The 26,013-nt window shown below is 37.3% G+C and overlaps 1 protein-coding gene across 1 annotated transcript in view; it reads right to left on the bottom strand.

The window, feature by feature from the left end:
* The window catches only part of DDX10 (DEAD-box helicase 10), a 153,833-nt gene that overhangs the window by 35,752 nt on the left and 92,068 nt on the right, over positions 1–26,013 (bottom strand). The window contains exons 14-16 of the mRNA XM_085063776.1: positions 23,273–23,386; positions 20,933–21,094; positions 7,867–7,923 (exon numbers count right to left, since the gene is read on the bottom strand). Coding sequence (XP_084919902.1) covers positions 7,867–7,923; positions 20,933–21,094; positions 23,273–23,386 — 333 coding nt within the window. The remainder of the gene's footprint in view (positions 1–7,866; positions 7,924–20,932; positions 21,095–23,272; positions 23,387–26,013) is intronic.

The raw sequence follows: 26,013 nt of genomic DNA on the forward strand, positions 1-26,013 counted from the left end.
GCACATAAGATTCAGCATAAAGCAACTGGAATCCTGGTGACTGCATGACCCCAAATCATTCTGAGAAAACAGCCATCAGAAGAATTTTAAAATGTTGGCAACTGCAGCATTATCAGTCAGAATGCAGATAATGGTTTTCTGATTGCACAAATCAATTTTCATCACTAGTAGCAATTACGACTGCTATACCAGACTGTGTACAATACTGCAAGCAACACGAATATAAATAGGGGGGGATGCAGAGAAAACAGAACTGCTTAATTTAAAACTAAATACCACTACTTGCTGCATGAGGATGTCATCAAAACACATCTGAAAGATTACCCCTGCTCATCAGCTAATTAACTCATTCTTAAGCTCACATCTGAGATATGGAACAAAGTAGAATTCCTGCATCTGAACTCTATAAACTAGGAAAGTCTCAAACAAATAAGGAAAGCTGTGAAGCAGCTCTGAGTACTACCAGAACAAACCAAGGTGTAAAATAAACAAGTTTGAACAGTCTAATACAGCTTCCTTGTGAAATGCAATCATCTGCACAGTATTTATAGATAGAATTGAAGAATGTGAATACACCTGGTTTTTCACAACAGAACAGAAAAAGACCTCTCAATCCAGAGAGAATACCCACTTCCTAAAAAAACAGCTTTGTGTAAAAGCTGCTGTAAGCCTTAGATCATTATGTCTGGATTGGATGGAGCTTCCCACTTATGCAAGATTATAGGCAGAGGCAAAAAAGAGGGTGGAGATCTCCAGAAGTTCAGTTCCAGGCAATTCTTCTGTATGGTGTTGATTATGGCATCAAAGGACTATGGTGAGCCAAAGACAAGGAGAACTCCATGCTAATAAAAGACAACTTGCTGCTCCAAACATGTATGGAACACAGCAAATGAGCCTGGGGTAACAGCTTTAAATTTTGTGCTTTAGAGGGAGAGAAATTTCAATTACTGGTTTCTAAACACTATTACTGCGTAATATAGAGCAGATAAACAAAGGAAGTATAACCACAATTAACTTCATATAGTGGTCTGTTTACTAAGATGGAAATGTTCAAAGAAAGGTTTATAACACTCTCAAACAGCTTTATAATTTTTCTTCTTTTCATACTGGTAGATATGCTGCTCCAGCACTGTTTATTGCCTCTTATTCCTTGGCCAGAGTCAGGGAGGGGCAAAGCAATCTTTCTCCTTCTGCTCAGACAGAGACTATTGAGGAGGATGTTACATCAGTGAAGAAACTGAACAAGAAACTTTGGAAGACAAGAAGTAATTATGCCTCTAACATACATACAAATTCCAAATCACAATGAAGTGGCTGGTTATGTTTAAACTGTACACTTGCCACCTTTTCAAGAGACCATATTCAAAAATGAAGTGCTTACATACTGAAGGACAGTCATCACAAAGCTCTACCCCAGTGCTTTCTTCTTCTCCATTTAAGTTTACAGAACATGGTGATACACAGTTAGAATGAAAACATTCCATAAATGCTGAAATGGAAATCTGAAGCTCAGCTGGAAAGGTCTTTGCCTTTGAATATATGTGCTTGCACTTTACAATGCACTAAGAGCTCTTCTCTGGGTTCTTGCATACCTACTGGTTTTCCAGACACATGCATGGAATGGAATATGTTGCCTGAATAGATGAAGTGTATAATCAAACAAAAAAATGCGTATTACCTCTTCTACTGGGGCTTAATCATTAGCCTCAGAAAGACATTTGTGGAAGAGCAGCAGAGCTCCTGAATTGCTTTCTCTGTCCTCTACCACACTGCCTTATGCAGGCAGGAGCCTGATGGTGGAATCCTGTTCCCAATATCCATGGAGACAGGCAAAGAGGAAAAATGAAGCAGAGTAATTTATACTTTCCTTGCTCAAAAGAGGGATGGATCTAAAGCAGCGACTCAAGTAAGCACTCAGTTACTCTGCTCTTAAAATTCTGTATTACATCTTTCATCAAAAGCTCCCCTGCAACCCACCAAAATTAGAAAAAAAAACACCAAAAGTTTGAAGAAAAGAGAAGCTTCCTCTCTTTACCGTAAATGTGAAAGCAAACACAAAACAAGGAATAAGGTATAGGTATATCAGACGCAGTAATGAAGATTCATTTGTGTTGATCCACTGTGCATCCATCACATCCCAGTGGATCTTGGGGGAATAAGAGAGAATGTGCAAGGTCCACAGTCCCACTACTATGCTTCTGAGCCAGGCATACAAAGAAATCCCCTCAGTGACCAGCAAAACATCAGCTTTTGGCATGCAGAGCAGCAAACTCTCATCACATACCACATATGATTAGAAATAACAGTTGTGAACATTGAACTCACAAAATTCAATTGCTATAGCCATGGTCAATTAGTTTAAATGGTCAATCTGATCAATATATTTAAAATCCTCAGTGTCCTGTTGGCTGCAATGAAAAGGGTTACAGAAGCATGGGTAATTGGCAAATCAATCCATCAGAATCCTTACTTGTAACTTGTTCAGGGTCACAACACTGAAATATTGGTTTAATCATATAAATTCTTAATTGCAGAAAAGACAGGACTTATTACAGCTTTACTTAAAGCAATTTAATTGTTATATTAACTGGAATCATCAATGTTATTTTCAAAAAGCAAAATACAGATAACATTTCCATACAGGCACATAATACCAATTTTTAAATATTAACTTAAATATTGTAGAATACTTTGATTTTAAAAAATGTTTCAGTATCAAGTAGTTCGGAGTCAGCAATTCGTTTTCCATTTTACAATTTGACTTTGAAATGAAATTACTAAACTAGTACGTTAAGATGTTGACATCCCAAATTACTGTGTTTATTCACAGAGCTTCTCAATGAAATTCAAAACTCTCAAAACTTGCATTGAATAAATAAAGCTACTTAAAGCTTTTGGATATGCATATAGAGCACAAGAGTTAACAGAGCAGAACTACTGCTAAACTAAGGTTAATCAAATAGTTTTAAGAAAGAAATTTGACTTATTGAAGGGGATCAAATTGACATGGTAATTTCAGTTGTAAGCTCCCCACACTGAACATACTGGAACAACTCTCTCTCCCTTACAAAAAATATGAGCTCCACAATCTCTACATCCTGCAGACCATCAGATTGACCTAGCTCTGAAACCCTCTTCCAACTCCAGAAATCACATGGAGCTAAAGCAATGGTTCCTCAACACCATCCGTGAGAGGGTCATGAGAAGGGATCCAGAACCAATGCACCTTCTCCATTAACCATCAGTTATCAGACAAACCATGAGACTTTCACAAGAACACTCAGTGACCCCAGTGATTAAGGGGATTTGTGAACCTGGATTCACAGGAGGGGCATACCAAATTCTTCCTTCACTCCAGAAAACCTCTGTTCCACACTGAAATTACTGTTCACATTCACACTGAATCCAGTGTCTCCAGCTTAAGCACAAACGACATACTAGATCTCAAGAAAAAGGAAATCTAAGGCAGAAGCAAAGACAATACAAACCCAGTAACTACAAGAAAGATCCACAATGGATGGTGGGTTTAAGTATTTTTCTAGTTAAAGTCTCAACAGAGCATGGCACAAGGCACAGAAAACAGAGTGCTATATTGAGCATTATAGCTCGCATGATGATATAGGCAGGTATCAATGACTGAATCTGACATATCTTTAAGTATATGCCTCCTGTCCACCAACATGTATTTTGTAGATGTGCTCACATAAATCCTTTTGTAACAGTAGTAAGATACATTGTGACTCTGAAAAAATTAAAATTATCTATAAAGTATATACTCTGTAAAAATCTCATACACTAGCACTAATTCCTGTGGGAATAGCAAAATATATTAGGGAGAGAACAGGAGAGAAAGGGAGGAGAGAAGCTAAAGCATACTTATTATCCTGCTGTTGGTGTTGATCTTTTAATGTTCTACAATTATTCAGCAAGCATTCATTCCCAAGAAAAAGTGCCCCTGACAACCAAGGTCTTGGATTTCTTCCACAAGTCAGTTTTCCAGCTGGATAGGAGTCCCCATCCTCAATTTTATTCAATGAAAATCAGGAAAAAAAAATCTCAGTAAGGAGTATGTGTTCAAGCTGGATTTCTCCTAAGTTTTCACCAGGCTACATTTTTCTTATGGACCTTGGATAAACAGCCTCTGTTCTGCTAATTGGAGCTTTTTCAGGTTTTTCTATTTTGCTCTGGACACCAGCATGGTGTAACTGCTCTAGGACTGCCAAAACCTGAATCAATGCACCAAACTGTCATGACTGAGCAAGTTTTACCTCCTGACACTGCTTACAGATGCTGTCCAAAGTATTTCTAGCAGATAGCAATGCCTTCTTTTAAGGACTAGTTATCACTTCTTGCACAATGCTGGGAGTTAATAGTTGGGGAACAGCTAGCATGTCAGTGCTGGGCAGGGAACAGAACCTTTTCCTGACTCCTGCTCTGCTCCCCCACCTTGAAGCACAGACCTGTTTAGCTGCTCCCAGAAAATTCCTTTCCTACAAAACCAATTTTCTTTAAAAGCAATCAAAACCTTCCTCACTTCATAGCCTTCCTCATTTCATAATTCTCAATACATCGGTAGTGCTCCAAGGCATCAGGATAGCAAAGACTACAATCACTAAAGGAGAAATACAGTCCTGTTAAGCTTCATTGCTATTAACAGTTGCTAGCAGGGCAAGGACCTTTAAATGCTGGTTGAAATCCAGAAGTCGTTTATGTAGACTAAGAAATCAGTATGTGGTAGATTCTAGAAGTAAAAGGGGAAAGCCATGAGTGCAGGGACGTCCTGCTTAGGGGGCTAGGGACTGGCTTCACCGAGTAACACCCATTCCTGTCCCAGGAAAGCTGCTGCTGCTGCTGCTGCTCAGTGCTTTACTTCTTGCCTAATTTTCTCCAGACCACCTTCAAGTAAACAGTATTAAAATCTGTTTGAGGGCTTGAGGATTGTAATTTAATCAGTACTGAGTGAGGACAAAATATGTGCTTCTTTCATCTTAAACTGCTGCATTTGTAAACATCATATCAAAGTCTCATAGAATGGGAGACAATTAAACATCTTATGATTAAAAAAAAATCAAACCATTAAACTTCCAGGTTTTCTTCAATAAGAACACAGGAGAAAACTTCTTTTATTTGTTTTCACAGCCTTTTGCATGAAAATTTAATTAATAGTCATAAATCCCTAAAAATACTTTCTCCAAAGCATCCTTTAATAGTCTTCACTTCTTACTCAGTTTATTTATTGGATGGAGATTTATCCAAGGTGGAGTCAATAACACTGCAGCTACCTACTCATCTAATCTCCTGCTCAGGCACACTCAGCAGAGCATGCCAGAATTTGGTTAGTCATTTCCAGTTGCAGCAAGCCTGTCCCAGCATGACAAAGGCTGAGCAAAATCTTCTCTGCAATTCCTCCTGCAGCACCAGAGGAAAAGGCAGGATATCCTTCTCTACTGCAATTTTTTCCCCTCTAAATTCACAAAGAATGATTATTTAATACTAAAAGTATACTATGCTATACTACAAAGTATACTACAACGTAAATTTCTGTTTAGGCCATGTCAGACCCAGTGGGCTGTGTACAAGTGAAAGACAGCCAACAATACTTTGCAACCCAAGGAGTTTGTAGCCTGAGGGAGACAGTTAATAAAACAAACAAGGGGAATAAAGCAGATAGATGTGGAAAACAAGTTATGACCACAGCTGCTTTGAAGTGACTGGCTACTCATAATTGTTGATCTAGTCCTTTTCTCCAGCTGCTAAACTGCATTAATATGGCTAAAAATACCTTTTCCACTTTTTTGGCTCTCCTTATTGCTTTCCCTTTTAAGAAAACATTATTAATTGCCAAAGGAGAAGTGTATGGCAGAGTAAGTGGGTCACAAGCCATATTATGAAAGCACTAGTGAAAATGTTAACATTTTTTGAACTCCTGATTTATCGAGCATATATTTTCTAAACTGCTTTATGTTCCAATAGTTTCTGTGTTTTACTGTTTCCTTCTCCTTTATTCCCCTTGGTATCTTGTAGGAGCTGCTTGAGTCATATCCCGCATGGACTAAGGAGAGCTTCTGCTTACTATGGCAGCACCTCTAAGATTCTGTGAAGCAGGGAGCATTCTTAATTAATTCCTCAGACACCCAGCCGACAGAAACTGGCACCTTTATCTACTGTGTACTGCTCTCTTCCACTTTCAGGCATCAACAGCCCAGGTCCAAGCTGGCAGCCTTTCCCAGCGGAAGCACTTTCCCTGAAATGAGCCACACTGAAAATGACAGGAGTCGGCTGCACAGAGTTCTGGCAAGAATAGCCTCTAAACAACAGCAAAAGCCCAACAGTTTTCATCAGGGAAACATGTCAGCTCCTGAGGCTTTCACCTTCTTGCAGAGAACGAGCTAAGCGCTTCTTCAGGAATAAAATGAAGTCAAACAAGAGCAGCTTTGCGGAGCTGCTACCCTCAAGGAAAGCATGTGCCAATCTCACACCAGACCAGCACTAGTGAATCAGCTTTCCAAGTGCAAGTGTTGCACAAAAGAGAGGCAGAGGTGCATAAAATTGTGGGCTTGGGCCTAAGGCTCCATATTTAACCCATACCATACCCACAGACACACAGCCCCACACACAGACAAATTGTTCCTCAATAGGGATCAACTTCATTCACTTTCCAATAGGACAGAGAGATTCATTTGCTTGGCCAAGAACAGGATAGGAGATGTACATCAGCAAAGAGACAATTTTGAAATAAATGGATTTCTTTCTCCAGCTGCTGAATAAAATTTTATTCCTTAAAAAGACGCATAATTAACAAGCAGTATTTATGAATGTGATACAGCCTGATTTGATCAATGTTTTCTCCCTTTATTAAGATGTTTGTTAATTATTCATTCCATAATTTTCCTAAAATGCTTGCTCGATGCATTAAAAAATATGCATCTTTATACATTCAATTACAGGCAAAAAATTTCTATTGCTTGATTGGGGAGTCATGATGCCAACAGCTCTCACAGCTTGCCATCTTTGAAGGCAGAATCACACTTAAAACTCAGTATAACTAGGCTTTTCATCTGAAACTGTAATTACTTTCCACTTCAGAGCTACACAATGAAGCATCGTCCTATACTTAAGCCTCTCAAAGCACAGCCAGCTTGCAAAAATCGGACAAAGAACATTATCGATTTTCTCAAGGGAGTAAGAGATTTGCCAACTGCCAAGAAGAAACTGTAACTATTCATGTGTAGCAAAAGGAGATGCAGAGTGAGAAACGAGACACATCACTACATCCATATTCGAGAACATCACTGCAGCCAAAAACCTCAGTTTATCACAAACCAAGCAATATGAAAAACTAAAACATCCCCTAGGAAATTATTAATGCACATATGAAGAAAAGGACAGCAAAGGTTTTGTTTGTGGTCATGAGGGCAAGGAATAAACTTCAATGCAAATACTTGCTATTTAAAAAAAAGTTCAGCAGAAAAAGGTTGAAGTGAGATTTGAAACACAAAAACATAATCTCACTGCCTGCAAATTATAAACATGACCCAAGTATTCAGAGAAAAAAATGGCATCAGCACGGTAGCTGAAATTGCAACTCACCTGGAAATACATAAAGAGGCTGAAATTCCAGAAGGCTCCCATACATTTTATGTATGGATACACACACAAACATATATATTCGTGCTTTCTCAGTATCCTTCAACACCAAATTGTTATAACCACATCAGAGCAAGGGAGTAAGAAAAGAAAGCAAACGGAAAATGCCTTCAAATGCCAGCAATCACGGCACTGCTTATTAAAGAAAGGAATGAAACAATTTAAAAACTGTTTCAAACTCTCAACCAGTAGCTTGATTGAAACGAAAAAAACCCTTACCTGTGTGTTTTTGTTCCTGGCTTCTCTCCTTGCTGCTTTTTCTTTTAGCCTCTTCTCCTGAAACAAACAAGACATACATTTTTAAAGCAAACACCTGTGTTGCTTTTTTTCCTTTTAGTATTTTAAGATTGATGTTGAGCTATTTAGATATTTTTAATGCATACATGTTAGACTGGTGGAACTCACCCTACATGCTACTGATGAAAATGATAAATGAAAGATCTGAGTGAGATACTATTATTATTCTTGCTCTTAAAGGAAAGCATAGAACTACAAGAATGATTCAAGCTCATATTTTATCTTTATCAAGACTTGTTACTCTTAAAGGAATAATGCAGCTGAGTAATTGAACAGAGTTAGCATTTGTCTGTAAAATAAGGTAGTTAAAATGGCACTAAGAGATCCAATTTTTCTTATTTCTCAGTGACTTAAAATGAAATAAAATTCACTTAACAAACAAAAATGAAAATTTTCCTAACTTCAAAATTAGTAAAGAAACTGAGGAGTGAAAGATAAAACATCTTATCCCTTATGTATCTCCATTATTAACAAAAACTTTACAAAAGCATTTGCTTTGTAATTGCATCGATTCAGAAACCATAACAAAGTTTTCTTCACCAAAAAGATTCTGCTGCAGGAAAACGAGCTAAATGCAGTGATAAAACTCATCCAAAGCTGCCTGCTAGATCTGTCAGCATACAGAAGTGCCCAAGATATTTAATTCAAATGACATTTATTGCTGCTCCTTTTGTTTATTCTTACACCAACTGAAGCATTATCTCTAATTTAGACTGTCAGGTCCTTGCAATTGAACATCCTTTAAATTCTTTATTTCATGAGGAAAGGACAGAAATTCAAGCGAGAGCACATCCTCTAGAAAAGCACATGGCTCCCTCTTCTTGTCCTAGTGATACTGAGGCCACCAGCATTGAAACTCTTTTATGGAAGCATAAAAATGTTTCTGAAATACAGCTCAGTTTCTCTGAGCAGTTATAGGCGATCCTGGCATCAGCACATTTAGAGTTGAGTCCACATAAAAGGAGATATTAACACCAGTCCAGGGTCAGCACTTCAGCATGGAGAAGGCTAAAGACCAGTTACGTATCAACTCACTCATGGGAGTAAGAAGAAAGCTACAGCTTCAGCAGTTCTGGTGCCATTTCATCACAATGACACTGCCAAAACATATTGGTAGGTATCACATGAAATTGTCTGGAAAAACAGCATTTGACTGCAGGTGTGGGAAGAAGAGAACACAGCCACCAAGATTTTCAAAATCAGAGTCTAAATTCAGGGGGTTTTGAGACATTTGTCAGGTACATGACATTTTCTACTCTCCCAATTGCCCAAATCACACAAATGTCAGCTTATTTCCAAAGTCTTTTTCTGAGTAAGTCAACCTCTTCTCTCCAAATCAAAACAAAACAGTTCCCCAATGCTATGTGCAAAGCTTCCTGACTCAAACGCCTCAATACACTCAGAGTTATGTGCCAGGGCTTTTAATGCATGCTGTGAAACAAAAAAAAAAAAAAACCATCACAGATACAACACAGCTGTCTTAGCTCAGATTTGTAAAGTATGAAAAAGAAAAAAACAAAATATTACATTAAAGGCCACAAGAGCATCATATGGGATAAAACAAGCCACCAGGACCGAGTACTGTCTGGTCCACATGCAGTTTCTCCAACAAAGTACACCTATGCATTATGGTCATAATGTGATCATTCATGTTACAACTCTTCCTCTCCCAAGTCAAATTTGTATTAATTTCTGATCACTTTTACTTATATTTTTCTAAGTATTTACTTATGTTTTCCACTTCCTCCACCTCGAATGGTTTAGTTGCCCGTTCTCTGTTCTTTGGGTTAACTATTGGGGTTCTCTCATTTTTCTGCTAAAACTGTGATAATATTCAAACTTTACCCCTGAAAAACTGAAAGAGAAACCCGCTAGGAAGTAACACACCAGGTGTTACAAAGCAGCTTTTGACTTGGACAGTCTAGAAAATTTTTGATAGAAAAATTCTATGGTGTATGAAATGTCAGTTTTAACTACAGCTATAGGCTTAAGCAAATATAGCAGTAAAGTTCCTGCTCAGGGGATTTATAACAGAGCACTGAGAAGACAGCTATGAAAGCACAAGATTGACATAAGGACACAGAAGAGGAGTACACCAGACAGCATAATATACTTTAGTCTCTAAAGAATAGTAAAGACACAAGAAGATTCTAAAGTTAATAGGTCCAGAGACTGAAATAAGGAGCACAAGAGAAAAACAAGACAGAGAAGCAATCAACAGGATATGCTGTCAAAACCTCCTTTTCTTTTTTTTTCCCAAGCAGGGAGAGAGGGTTTGGATCCTTCTCAGTGAAAAACAAAAGCAGATTTTGCAGAGGGTGCATGTATGTCGACACTGAGTTGGAGTTAGTAGAGCATTTCAGAAGCCAATGTCCTAATCAGACCTGCTTTTTCTGTTTCACACTAATACACTCCTGACAACACTGGGCATTCACAGGGTAACAGGATCATTCCAACTGGAAAGAACATCAGGAGGTCACTGGTCCAACTTCTGCCCACAGAACCATCAGCTCTGAAATGAGGTCATCCAGCCATGTCAAAATCCCAAGGCTGGAGGCTGCACAACATCTCTGGTCAGCCTGACTGTCCTCACACAGAAAAAGTTCCCCATATATCCATGCTGAGTCTCTTGGCCATTGTCAGAGATTTTGGTCCATTTCATTTGTGCCGTGTTAATTTATTGATCAGAACACTCAAGTGAAAAGCCATGTAGAAATTTCAGTGTATTCCACAGATATTAACAAACCAGACTGTGCTATATAAATGTAATTCACTGCACATCTACTTTCCACAAACCCACACTAGCTAGTAAAATATTCCTTTCATTTAGTTTTTCATTGATGGTATTATACAGCTGTCTTAGAGACTTTGGTCAGCTTTTAAAATTTATTGCAAATTATCTTTTTTTCTCCCCACTTACACATTTACTTAACAAGGATGATTATAACCTCAGTAATCAAAGAGATGAAAATTTTTAGTCATCATGTAATATGGCTAAATCACTTGGCTTTAAAGAAGAGTTACAAACCTCCTACCTCTTCTGCACTAGAACTGACAGAACAGAACCAGCTCTGCCTAAAAGGAGACAAAACCATGGACAAAGACACATCTAATATATGGAAGAACTACTTTCTGTTCTTAACTGTGAAGCTAGGAAGTCTGCCACTGGCTTATTTTAACATTTAATTTCCCCTCCTTTTACTGTTGGATTTTAAAACAAAAACTCATACCCCTTTTAATTCTTAAAATTTCAACACACTTAAATAAATAGCCTAACATTTAGATTCCATGTTCTCAACTTGGGACAAAAAAAAATGAATAGTAGCATGGTAGCTCTCTCTAGCTGGTGAGGTCAGGAAAATGTGAAAGACACATAAACAGAGAGCTTAAACCTCAAGTTTTTACTCATAAAAAAGTTAAGTCCAGCAATTTTGAAAGTTGTTCCCTCCCAAAGGAAATTCCCTCTTCCTTGGACTCTCTTCTTTCTACATTTATTAAGAGTTCATTTTACGTTGTCCGGAGCAATATAAAAACATTTTCCACTGAAACATGAAAAAAATACAGCATTTATTTCCATGTATTATGAATATCTTTGCTTCATACAGTAATTTTTCTTTCAGCTTTTTAATTTGTAAAAAATTTGTACAGTAAAAGCCTCCTTCCTTTCTTTAAAGAATTTATGCACAGGTCAGATTTACAATGAATAAATTCTTTTAGCTGCTGATATGCTGCAGTTCTTTCACCCTAATATTTCACTCACCTCTTCTATGTGCTTACCTGAAGGCAAATAAAAGTTTCACTCAAAACAACTAATGCATATTATGGCATATTTAGCTCCAAAAACATTAAAAAAGCCTGTGGCAAATCTATTTCCTGTAAAAATTTCATGCTCATCTGAGTCCTCTGAAGTCTTTTTATTTAAATACTCAAGAATTCCCTCAGGTTTTGATCAATCATTTTAACACTAGATTTTTAATAACTATTCCTTTCCATACTGATGCCATAATTTGAAGCTACCAACCTTAATTCTACCAACCTAAATTCTATTTAACAGCTGAGGTAATGGTCCACACCACACAACAGATTTTTACAGGTGACCAAGGTCTGGAACAAATCACTCCATTGTGTGGAAATCTGGCTGTCAATTGCAAATACATGTTAGTTGATACTGGTACCTGATACCATCTCTTGGTACCTATGTCTTCTTATTTTAGTGGGACACAGCTACAGTCAGTTAGTTGTGCTGCAGAAACCACACAGAGAGTTGTTCAAAACTTCATAACAGCTCTCACACATTGGCAATGCCACAGTCAAGTGCTGGTTTGCACCCAAATTTTAAAGCAAAAATGTGTTCTGAAAACTGACTTAATAAATATGTTTCCCACATCTGTCTTCTCCAAGATTTCACACCAAGTCTGAATTGTTTACATGCTCATGGCCATTGCCACATTTATATTGCTATGTAACTTAGTATTTCTTGTTACAGAGATTAGCAAACCATCCACATGCAAGCATTTCTCCAACCACCAAAAGAAACTAACATTCTTAAAGATAAAACTGAATCAACTTATTAATACTTCTTTGAATATTATTTTTTTTAAATCTGGAAATTAAGGACAAAATTGGTTACTGTTAAATAAATAAATCTTAGTACCTTCAAGAAAAAAACAAAAGCTATTTTATTGTTTTCTGTTTGTTTTGTTGTGGGTTTTTTAAATCTCAATAATTGGTTTTAGGAACCTATTAAATAATCTCTTTAAGCAACAAACTACATAAACATAATGATGTAATCCTCATCAGTAAAGCTGATGTTTATAGGCAGGGAAACTGAAACACCTAGTAATCACATATTTAAGGCAACATAGAAAGAGCAGGCATCAAAGGCATGTGAAAAAGAGCACAGCGACAGTCTTAAACATTAAACAAGCATTGGAAAAGGTCTCAGAGGCAGTGAAAAAAAGGCATTCTCATTAAAAAGAAGAAAACAGAAGCTAGCAGAAACTGACTCTTAAAAGGACATTCTTGGAACAAAATCAACACAGGAAACCAATGGACAAAGCGCAAAAATTATTCCTTTCCCACTCAGACCTGAAGACACAGTATGTTTTAAGGATAGAAAAGTTTTTCTAAAGTTGTTGAGTGGGTTTAAAGGTATGTATGTGGATGAGAGGCTGGACATGAGCTCTCATTGTGCACTCACAGCCCAGAAGGCCAAACGTGTCCTGGGCTGCATCCAAAGCAGCACGGCCAGCAGGGCAGAAAGGCATGGATGCTCCCTTACAGCACTAAGGCTGGTAAAGGCTGACTTTAAGGTTATGCCTGAACTACTTCAGCCTCCACCCACAGTTATGTTTTCGTGGCATTCATATGATTAGTGTGTACACAAACCAGATGGTTAGAACCTGGTGCTAATAACACCAAGGTTGTGGGCTCAATCCCCATATGGGCCATTCACTTCCGAGTTTGACTCAATAGTCCTTGTGGGTCCCTTTCAACTCAGAATATTTTGTCATCTGTGACCTCATTTTCTTATTTTTCACATCAAGAAGATGAGGTCAAGAACTCTGATTTTGCGGCAAGACTCTCTGAAAACATCCAAGGACACTTCAAGCTGTAAGTGTAGTCCATTCCGCTGTTGAAATGAAAGATAAACAAGCAAGCCCTTGCCTCCACTAGCAGCACAGGGAGACCAGATGGATGCTGCTGCTGAGGCTGAAATGGGATGCCTGTCAACCCACTTCTCAGTGTCCATCCCCCTTATGTTAATAGCTGTGCATGAGAAGCATAACAGCAGCACTACCTGCACACAAAAGCTATGGAAGGGCTCAGATACGCTTTCTAACAAAGTATTACTCTCTGATTTATTTTACACATCTCTCCATCTATACTTTTCTTTGTTATTAAGCTGAATGCTCCTCTCAGCAGTAATCTTCTTCCCTTTATATTTTGCTCCTATGCTGGCATACTCTTTTCATGAGAGAATTTTATCATTATCACCCAGCACCACATTAAACCTACTGTACACATGGAAATCTGACAAATTCCACCTCAAAGTGCATGACTATTCAGGTGCTTCATTTAATAAAGAGTATAATCCTGCACTGCAATTTTTTACCCCTTCAAATTACTTCCTTTGAAATATGATGCACCCTTTCTTCAGAATTAATCTAATGATTGATTTCAAACTACAAATACTGTTTTTCATGGGAGCATTTATCTTCAACCATATTGAATGACTTGTCTTATATAGCACTTATTTTATACAATAAAGAAAATCCCTCAGGAGACTTTTCCATTTCTTGAGGATAGTATATGGTATTCAATGATTTATTACAATACACCACAACTTTTAGAATTTTTTTTACATAACTATAAACGAAACATGTTTAAATCATAACTACTCTGTCCTCAACAGAAACCACTTGCAAAAGCAGGGAGGAGGAGCCTAAAGCTCCATTTGGATGGGGGCTGCCAAAGGAAGGAGTAAGTCATAGAGTGCTCTCCCCTGAGAGCTTTCCCACCTCGGCCATGGCTCAGGCAACCACAGGGTTGCTCAGCCAAGGCATGAGGTGAGGATTGTGGCAGGAGCCAGAGGTGAGAGAGAGATAAAGGCTATAGCATTACACCAGGAAGCAAACCCCAAGGAATGCAGTGCAGCATGAGATACATGGGTGGTAGGGATACCTTGAATGTAAAAATGTGGTTTGTAATGATACCCTGTTACTACTGAGACAAAGACAAGAAGGAGAAAAACTAATAAAGTGAATACGAAATACACTAACTCTAATGAGCAGTAAGGCAGACAGTAACAAAAGATGTGAACTCGTAAGTCACTGACAGATGAAAAGTAAAGGAACCACACAAGCACAGCCTTGGGAAAGTTCACACAGAACTTTGTAACTGTTAAGAATAAGAGAAAACAGGTTATATATGTTTATCAGCCTCGTGGGAAAGAGCAAACTTAAAATGGAATATTTGAAAGGCACTATGAGACTGTGTAGAAAGACCAGCACATGGAAAAACCCAAGCGCAGTGACCACACAAGAGCCCTGTGATGTGGGTATGAAATTAGACATATCTGGGGTCTACTCTACAATCTAATGGATCAGTGAGTGTGCTCATCAATCAAAGGAGTGAGATGTTCTTAGTTCTGCTGGTAAACATCGGCCCTGATCAGCCAACGAGAAGAAGTAAGTGTGTGCTGCCTGTGCTGTGCATGTTTCTGCGTGCAGCCTGTCTTGTCTCTGTGGATACCCAGAGTGTGTCCTGTGTTTGCTCTCTGTGCAACACGTGTAGGAGGCTCCTTCTGCAGCCTGGAACAGCAGCAGCTTTCACCAAACACACCTGCAGACGAAACTGTCTGAGTTCAAACCCAAGGGATTTGGCTTCCCCTACCAGTCTGCAATCTTCCATTTTCAACAAAGAATTTTAATCAGGATCCAATATTCTCTTCACGAAACTGAAAGCTGTTTATTTTATGATAGTCTTTACATAAAGTCTGGTAGAAAGAATTTCCTGTTTTAGCCTTGGAAACAGTTAATAAAGTAATAATATTTGGGAGAGCAAACACACAAAGGTGAAACATCACAGTGTTTCCTCCTCATTAAAACTATGCTCTATGCCACTAACAAATGCATTTAGGGCACAGGAGACAAACCAAACAAAGGTATTCTGTTTTAGTACAGTTTCTAAAATAGTTCTATATTTTCTACTGAATGACGAACACCATAAGCAAAACTTTGAGAGCATATAACCCTAAACTTCAAGGGGTACAAATCAAGATAATTTCAGTGGCACAAGGGCCACAAAATATCTCCAGATTCCTGTGAGCAACATCAGTATCACTGGAAGATTGTGCAAGGAGTCTCAGAAATATAAAGTATATATATAAAATTTAAAATACAGACTTGTGGTACAGTGCAGTACCTTCTGAAAGATCCCTTCATCACCTGCAGTCTAATTGAGTCATACCTCTATAAATACATTTGTTTAATGTCTTCCAGGGAGGTACAGAACTACTGCATCTTGCAGTATCAGACCCCTGAAGACACTCTCAGCGTGTTTGCTACTAATACCGCCCAAATAAAATTACATTAAAAAAAAAATACTTCTAGCCATCTTCTCACATTGATCATTCAAAATTCAGAGCATATCTTACTTGTGGGAAGGAGAGGTAAGAAGTAAGGCTCTTATAATTTTTTCCTTCAGCACCAATGGGCATTTTCTGAGCTTGAGTTAGTATAGGGAAAGAGAGGTTATTAAGAATTGAGATGAATCCTCCTCTGCCACTATTTTCCTCCTAACAGCAGTGCATTTTCAGGTGAAAACTTGAAAAATGGAGTGCCAAAACATGTTCTGAATATTTTATTCACTTCTCCCTTTACTGTTGTTTATAACATTTTACACATTTTAAATGGCTGTCATTAAATAGCCATTAAGGCAGAATTCTTTTCGCATCATCTTGATCAGTGTTACTGTCCTTTCCTTGTGCTCAACTACTAAAATTTACTTTGCTAAAACTTCAGCAAGCATTAATTACACCACAATTATACCTCAGTTTTATTTACTTTTATCCATCTGATTTTCAGTTTTTCCATATGTGCAGGGGAAGGAGAGGATAATAAAATGTGAGACTCATGAAGGAAACCTAATTATAGAGTAGATGCTTTGCAAGTTGCCATAAGCCTTAAGGCACTGCAACACACAACTCATCTAATCCAAGCATCTCATGAATGCATCAAAACATTTCTCAGATCATACAGGAAACTGTGCTCATTTAAATCACATTCACAAATGGATTTAAAAGCAATGGCCTGTGGATACTTTCTGAATAGTTTTGTTCTTCATCAGAAACAGTTTCACAAGGAAAGTTCATAATAAGCTTACATGCCATGTTCCCCTTAAAAAAAAAAAAGCTATTTTGGGGAAAATTTGACTTTTAAAAGTTCACTTTTTTTTTCCCCAGAGACCTGAGGAAACCGTAAGAAAGAGATTCTCAATGGAAATGACCTATAAAAGTACAAGCTTTATAAAAACATTGCATTTTCTGCATCCACTCACTATCTAAATCAAAACCAGAACCCACCTGCCAGGTAAAAGAACCTGGATGAAATAATATCTGCTCTTATAGCCTTCTGTAAATTTTTTTGTTATTTTTAAGTCACCATTTCAAAGCTGATGTAAAGACTTCAGGTATTAGCACACATTCAGCTTGAGGGGACTTTCTGATTACATGTACCTAACCATGTATTAGACTGCTACATTTGATTTATACAGAATGAAAGTGCATTTGTCTCTAGTGGTCTGCTAATCTATTTATGTAATAACTTTAACAGATTTAGCATGTTTCAAAAATTGATTTAAAGAAGGAAAAAACTGTCAAACACACACACACCAGGAAACTACACCAAGCATCAGCTGCTGTAGCAAGAAAAGGAAGCAAGAGGAGGAAATATGAATCAAGACAGATTTGAAACTCGATGGAAGTGATGAAACAGAAAAAAGTTAAATTCATGAAAATGTTAAGCAAAGCACTTAAGCAAACCTGAAGCAAAAGCAGAGAGAAAAGATTTAGCCCTGGCTTTTTCAAGAAGCTAGGAAAAAAGAGAGTTGTAGAATTCAGCAGTTGAGGTAGAAAACCAAGAAACAGAGTCGTCACATCTGATATTGGCACATACATCAAATGGACAAAGATCTACAGCAGTCTGCTTGCAAGAAAGAAATTTAAACAAAGATGGGAATGAAATAATTAGCATTACTGCAGAAAGGATAGGTCAGACTACAGAGTTCATGTTATGACATTATGTATTTTGGCTTATAGTGAAGATGGAGGATTTTAAATGAAGCAATGACAGTCACAAGCGATGGATTTAAGACTTTGTATAAAGGGTTCTGCTGAATGCCAGCGAAGGGATATATAAGATGGGATTAAAGGATGTGACTTTAAAAAGCTCCTCTTTCAATGACACAAGAAAGGGCACTAAGACATCCACACTTCCACAAAATCTGAAATCATGAAAACAAGGTCTACTAGTCTTTTTACTGCTCTCATAACCTTTATTGGTAACACACTTGAATATTCATCTTTTAGGTTTCACCCTCCCCCTCCAGATGAGGGTAAGAAATCATTTACACAACTTACCTGTCAGGCTTACATCAACAACCAAACTTTTAATAGAAAATTCAGAAAATGACCCGACACCTGATCAAGCTTCTGCAGTATAGTCATGATACTTAGTCTTCCTTCCTATCACTGAGATGTAAGCCAAAGATTCAAACTCAACTAGTATCTGCTGCTGAGTGATTGTTATCTTTTGGGATGGCAAACTTTATGAGGTGGCAGAATTTTTAAGTACCATTGGGAAGTCACTGTGAAAATGTAATTTGCTTTTACTGTGAGGAAGTTCAAATTTTCCCCTGCCATTCTTTTGTTAATGAAGGACTGATTACTTGTCCAATCTACAATGCAATGACTTCCAAAAACATATTAGTGGAAAACAATAGCTAAAATGACTGAAATAATATTTATCTATGACACTTATCTATGATTTCTCAATTATGCCATAGAACTTCCCCCTATAGCGTGAATTAAAAAATTTACACATTTTCTGGTAAGAAAAAATTTGAGTAGTATCTTCCCCACCTACTAACAATGTAGCTTCTTCATAAATCACTGGAAGAAGGCATCTTCTGATCACTAGACCAGCTTAACATGACCCAAGAGAAAGGAGGTGCGCTTGCCTCTCCTTGGATGAGACAAAAGAGCAGGGCTCAGCATTACTAATTACTATTGCAGCTATTTCCTAAGCAGCAACAGTTGACTGTCAAGAACCTTAGACATGAAGGATGACTTAGTAATAAGGAAGAGCAAGGGAATCAATCTGTATGTCAGCCTTACATTATATAGCCTGTATTAATTAATATATGAAATGAATTGGTATCCTGAATGCCTTCTGAAGTGAGGAGAAAGGATCACCTTTAACCACAAGGTTAGTGAGACAATAGGAAGGTAAATGAGGTCCTACCAGAGTAAAACCCACCACCTTCCTGCCCCTTCTTTCCTTTTAAGTTTCATCTCATTTAAATTTGGATGTTAGGATTCTAAACTGTTAAAAGATTATTTCAAAAATTAAATTACAATCAGGCAACTGAATACCTCATCATGTACAGAGAATTTACATACAAAGTATTTTTCACCTCAAATTGTAAAGTCTCAAATATAAAATCTGAACAATGTCAGATGTGTGTCGTCATGCAGTGACTGAATGGCAGCCCTAAATACTAGACAATCATTTCACAGGACATCATACAAAGTCTTTTTTTTTAAATCTATTTCCTTCTTTTTTTACCTACCATTATTTATTTTGTTTATTTCATTTCACAGAGGATAATAGGTGTAATGTGAAAAACACTCATGCAGTAAGCTACAAGAAACTTCACATATGACACTTTCCATAATTACAAAAAACCCCCATGATACTGATGTGGCCAGTCTGTTAATTTTGCCAGACTTGGTTTTGAAAAGAGGCATTCTCTTTTCATAGTATCTCCACAGCTGTATTATCTTTTTTCAATGCAGGTAAATATCTGGTCAACATCATTTGTTCTCCTTGGCACTATAACAATTAAGCTGTGTTAATAGCCCAAGCGATGAAGTATTTTATCATTGAAGTCTGATGTCAAACTTACAAGAGCATCATTCAAAGTACATGAATTTGCTAGTGAATAACAGATTGATTGCAAAGTCATAGAATCAGTCTCTCCTTCCCTGTTCTTTAAGCTGCAACATCGAAATCTGAAAAACAATGCTTGTTTTCTGTAAATTTGACTATGATTTCACTTAGAGTACAGCAAATATAATTTCTTTTCACCTCCTTTCAAATGCAACACTTTGCTAAAGAAGAGGTGAGATTTTTTTGTATTTGTCAAGTGACTGCAAGAGAACTATAGGAGTAGACTTTCAAATTAAATGTGATGTATGCTTTGACTTTAAGCTGGAATACTTCAGAGACAAAACATAACTTGAAGCTTTAACAAATCTCTCCTGAATTATTTTGTTCAAATACAAACCTTCACAAACACTAGAATATCTAGCACTAACTACTAACAATCAGTGGAAAGTCAAATGGAATAAAGTCAACATTTACAGAGCAGGACAATAAAACGACACTTTCTAACACTTTGAAATTTGAAGCTTTGAGTATAAATCAGGCCTTTAACAACACACAGTCCTGGGATCTTACATGTACCTATTATCTGGAGAATTCCATACCCATCTCACAATGACTAACAGAATGACCCCTGAACTCAAAGACATGCAGCTGTGCTCTCTATGACAGGTACACAGCAAGGTCAGAAAGCCCTCCTTTGGTCCATGATAAATAATACAGAAGCAGTTTGAAAACTTGGGGTCTGCAACTTAAAAGTTTTTAAGCACCAGACCGAAGACAGACAGCAAATATTGATTTTTTTCAAGTTACAGCCAAAATCATATGACGTAATTTGGGTAATTCATTAAGTAAATTCTGACAGCCCTAAAAACACCGACACAAAAAGTTAACACTTTGGCCTAGCTGCAATGTAATACTAAATGGTGAGCAAGTGGTACTCTGAAGATATTTCAGAGATACTCTTTCACATCCAGCATTTTTTAGAGCACATATGCCAGATAATAGTCTATTTTTGTGAAACAAACCCTTCCACTGAACACTGCTTAAAAAAAAGATATTCCTACTAAACTCAACAAATTTTCAAGTTGTAAATAAAACTTCACTGTTACCCACACTTAATACTGAATAAGGCTTAGTGTTATCCAGCTACTTATATTGAAACAGTTTTCCTGTGAGCCATGTAGCCATGAAAAAAATTGAAGAATTTAAATGAACTTGTATTACACTTATTTCACAATGTATTTAAGTATTTTTCCTCACTGAGCAATCCACAGCACAATATTTCTGCACTTCAGTACTTGAGGTAGAAATCAACTTACCCTATGTTTTTCCTTTACTTTCTTCCTGTATTCTTCTTTGTCAAATTTGTCTTCTTCACGCAGTATTTCCTTTGCCTTATCTAAGTTGATACCACTGGCATCATCTTCCTCATCTGCTTGCGCCAAATTGGATTTTTGTACAGGTGGCCACTGCTGCACTAGCTGAATTATAGATGTCAGCAAGAAAAATAATGGTTAGAATAATTTTTTCCATATCAAACTTTCGGTGTCCTAAATATTCCAATACATTATTTTTCCAGACTAAATAAAAAGGTCATTTGCAAAGGAAACAAATTAACAAAACTTCTGGACAACAGAAACTTAGATACCTTATTTAACATCACATTGAGTTAAAAATGACTGTTTGAAAGCAGTGTCTCCATTATATCACATTACTGTTTAGTGGATTCACTTGAACTTCTTCCCTTATTTTGCTCTTTCCTGGTTAGAACAAGCAATTTCTAATCCTGTTAGTCATTTGGGGAGGCAAAAATACTTGCATCCAAGAAATTACTCTCCAAAACATATCAACACAAAAAAAAAACCCCATAAGTAAATCTAAGCAGAACCTTTCAAGTGAACAATCAATACTCCAACATAATAACCAAGACAAAAATTAGATAAGCCTTTATTACAGAATACACAAAAAATAAAACATGACTGCAGGTTTATGTTTTGAGGGAAGCAAGGAGAAACACATGGAAGGGTTTTTTGATTATTGTACTAAGACTGTATTGGAAGTGTTTGATAGATGACATACTGAACACATCCAGCTTCCCTTAAATATCTGAAACTCCATACACATCCACCAAAAAATATCCCCATCTATCTTATGACCTGGTAGCTAGCTAATACTTCGTGGTATGAGAACTCATCTTCAAGGGAAAGTCTTTGCAAAATCATTCTTGGTAGAGTACTGACTCTTAAAAGGAAACTACATGGCAGAAAATATAGAACGCCTTTCATACAAATGCAAAACCAAACACATTTAGGACTCCCTAATGCACAGAGGGTGTTATTTAGCAGGTACAGATAAATCTAACCCACTGTTTCCACATCCTTTTGTAAAACTGAGTTTGTGTAGCTGTATTCTCTAGAAAGATACATCTTTTTAGAGGACTTTATCAAAGAGAAGCATGTGGAACAGAATAGTAAAACTTCAAAGCATGATTTTACACAGCTCAGAAAAAAAAGCAAGATCCATAGACATCCAACATCCATAGATGCAATTTTTGTGTTTCCTTTAATGTCACCCCTTCTCTACTGTATTGCTTTCTAAACTACAATCTTTGTGACAATTTTTTTCTCCATCTTTACTCCTTTTTGCTTCATTGCATAGATACACAAAACATTTCCATATGAACTCTGAGCCAACAGCTTCTGAATATCTCAAAATATCTAACACTAGTTTTTGATGGGGCAACCTCTAAAACCTTTTACAATCTGTCTAATGTCAGTAATCATGTATATGGCTATACTCCCTTCACCTGCAATTTAAATTGCTTTATTTGGTCACAAGAGCAAGTTATATACTTGCAAAGGTGACCTCTCTTCCATTTCACGCCTTACTAAAATTATTATGAAGAAGGAAAAAAAAAAACTCTACTTTTTATCTTAGTGCTGGAAATGGAAAAACAACATACACAGCATTTGAAGCTGTGAAATCAAATGTTAGAGAAGTTCATGGAACATGAACACTTGCTAGTGAGGTTATTTCCACAGGGAACCCCTAGAGTGACTAGCATCCACAATAGTTCCTTTCAGTATAAAATCAATACATTTTTCCAGAGTCTACTAAAAGAACCAATCAACTGGCAAATTTCCAAGCACTGCTACCTCAGCACTAGTAGGCCAAAATTTGGTACTTCCTTATCTTCCCTAATAAAACTTTTAATCTACAAAAAGTGAATGCTGGGAAGAAAACCAGGGACTTCTTTTAATTCCAGTACATTAACTCAAGACTTTGGGGAGCTTTGGCAAATAGCTACAGTAAAATTGTTTTACACTTCTGTTAGAAAAAAAACGGGCTCTTGATTCCACCTGAAATTGAAGATAATAGGCAGAAAAGAGATACAGTTCTGTACATCCACTTACAGCTCTCATACAAGTATCTTACACATAAAAAGATGAAAAGAGGTCAGTGCTCAACATTCCTCTTTTTCCCAATGGAACTGAATTCCAAATGGAAGCGAACACTTCTGCAAAATGTAAGCCAATTACAAAAACCACATACTTGTGAAAAGTATATTTTTTTTATACTGATGTAAAGTACATTTTTGGCTTTATGGAAACTAGAACTTCAGTTCCCACCAAAATACAATTACTTTTAAATGATCTTACCTCTCCATCTTCAGTAAAAACTATTTTTGTATTAACTTTAAATTTCTTCTTCAAGATTTTTTTTGCTTCTTGGGTCTTAGTTGCTTTTTTCTTCATCTTTGATTTTGATGCAGTCTGTATAAAAGAAAGTAAGTTTTCTTATGAGTTTTTTCCTAGTCACACAGTATGTACTTCAAACTTTCTTAAAAGTAATTAGATGTATTAAATTTTAATTCCTAAAACACAAGTAAGACTAATTTCCAGTAAAAATCAACCAGCAAACCTTTTCATAAAAGCATTTTAAGCATGCTGTATCATCAGAATTCATTTACTCTGATAAAAACTTGGCATAATTTAAATCCTGCCAGCACCAGGACACCTGGCTCATTCAAGTCTCACTATCCTTTTTGGGACAAGGACACTAGATTAACCATCTTATGCTGCTAGCAAGCCTTATCAGACCAGAAATAAAGTATAACTGACTTGAAGCCATTAGCTACAACTGACCAGATAGCAATTTCATCTCGCTTGTCATCACATTGTCCCCAGGCACCACAGTGCAACAGTCTGGGTTATCTGTGTGCCAATGAATGCCACAAGTGGCCATGCAAGAATATTCCTACTTCTTAACTTTTGTCCCTTGGAGAACATCAGTGCCAGGAGATGTTTACCAAATTTAGCATTAAGTACCACTTAATAATCACAAAAGTTATTAGCATCATAGAAAAACTCTGCAGTGAAAAGAAGTGGTGAAGATGTCAAAGAAACTAATGAATGAGTCCACAGAAATTGTGAAATCCACAGATGGCCTACACAGGTTTCACCAAGGCACTCATCCAGTGGCAATATCATGGAATTAAAGCATGTGGAGATTCATGATCCCCAGCCTTTTTCCAAGAACTCACCTTTCATGAACAAAGGCTGAATGTATTCAGGTATCTACCATGGCACAATACACAGAAGACATTTTAAGCAGTAACTGACATTGCAGAAAGTACTTTATAGCAAAAAATATTCTGAAGGAATACGTGAAGAATCCATAGGAGAAAACCCACAACTCATTCATCATCCCATAATAACTGCAATCTCTCCACTACTCAAGAAAAACTGCCTGAAAAACAGTCACTAAACTGTCTAAACTCCTAATAAATAACAGAAAGCAGTCAAAGCAACCAGAAAGAAAAAGAAAAAACTGAACTTTTTCTCACTTTCATTTTTTATTTTGGTCATTAGAATCAGTTTTCATGTTTTATACAAAATCCACTATAAAAGGAAGCAAAAAAAATTAACTCAGAAAATCACTGTCATTATGGTCAGCACACTAATGCACTGAAATATGAACTATAAAAGAGAAAAATTACAGTCCTTCTAAAAGGAAAAATGGCTTGTGACAGCTACTGTGCTGTGATATCAAGTAATGACCGTATCTATTATAGAAAATAGTTACTGTAACAGCACTTTTGTCCTCAGTATTGTCAAACTATTTTTGCTGCACTCTGCAGCTAGTACTGGTTAGGAACATCTATAACAGCTCAGAAAGCTGTGCTACTCCCTCATTACTGCTGACTATTCTACAAACACAAATTTTTTGAGAATCTGTATTAGCATAAAATCCTTACCTCAAAATACGGACTACTTAGTACAACAACAGGAGCTGTCCAGAGGAAGAATTTAAAAGGAGATGTACTTTAAGGTGGTGGGACAACACTATTCACTATCACAGCATTTTCTTTCACCAGCTGCTTTTGGTTTGTTTTTTTTTTTCAACAGTCTTTAATTTCTACACTGCCAATATTTTCGGTATCAGCATAATGTGCTAATATTAAAAAAAAGACTGTAAGTTTCAAATTGGTACACCAGTATTTTGCAAAATTATATTTAACTGTCAATTTCAGCTGTTTACATTTCTTGGTTTAAAAAAGGTTTTCCTACCTAAGGAGTGCAAATATCCAATGAGCTGCCTTTACACACACACAGAGACAACATTTCCTGTTGTACCTTCTTCCCCCTCCTTCCTCTGAGTTCAATAATGCCAAGTTGCATGGGAAAAAATGGGATAGTACAAGAATTTCAAACAAATAGAAGGAACAAGAGGAGGGGAAGAAAAAAAAGGAAGCTAAATTCCCTCACGATAGACCCAAAAAGCACAGTGCAAGATCAGTGTGTGAATCTGGCACATTTATAATATGCATTAAACAGTGGGATCAAAATTCTTAAAAACCTACAGAAAAGAGCATGAGTATAAAGCACTACACTCTCCCTAGATAATTAAACTGGTTTTTATTAGGACACTGCATTGGGTTTGCAAGGCCAGCTTTTGGTAGCAGGGGGGCTACAGGGGTGGTTTCTGTAAGAAGCTGCCAGAAGCTTTCCCCACGTCCAGCAGAGCCAATGCCAGCTGGCTCCAGGATGGACCTGCTGCTGGCCAAGGCTGAGCCCATCAGAAATGATGGTAAAGCCTCTGTAACATATTGAAGAAGAAGAAAAGAAAATTATGGTGCAGATGTAATTGCAGCCAGAGAAGAGCAGAGTGAGAACATGTGAGAGGAACAGCCCTGCAGACACCAAGGTGAGTGCAGAAGGAGGGGCAGGAGGTGCTCCAGGTGCCAGAGCTGGGATTCCCCTGCAGCCCCTGGTGCAGCCCATGGTGAGGCAGCTGAGAGGAACTGTGAAGGCATGGGAAGACTGAGCTGGAGCAGCTCCTGGCAGGGACCTGCAGAACCATAGAGAGAGGAGCCACACTGGAGCAGGGTTCCTGGTAG

The sequence above is a fragment of the Lichenostomus cassidix genome, chromosome 1, assembly GCF_008360975.1.
Source record: "Lichenostomus cassidix isolate B80296 chromosome 1, HeHo_3.0, whole genome shotgun sequence".
Lineage (NCBI taxonomy): Eukaryota > Metazoa > Chordata > Aves > Passeriformes > Meliphagidae > Lichenostomus > Lichenostomus cassidix.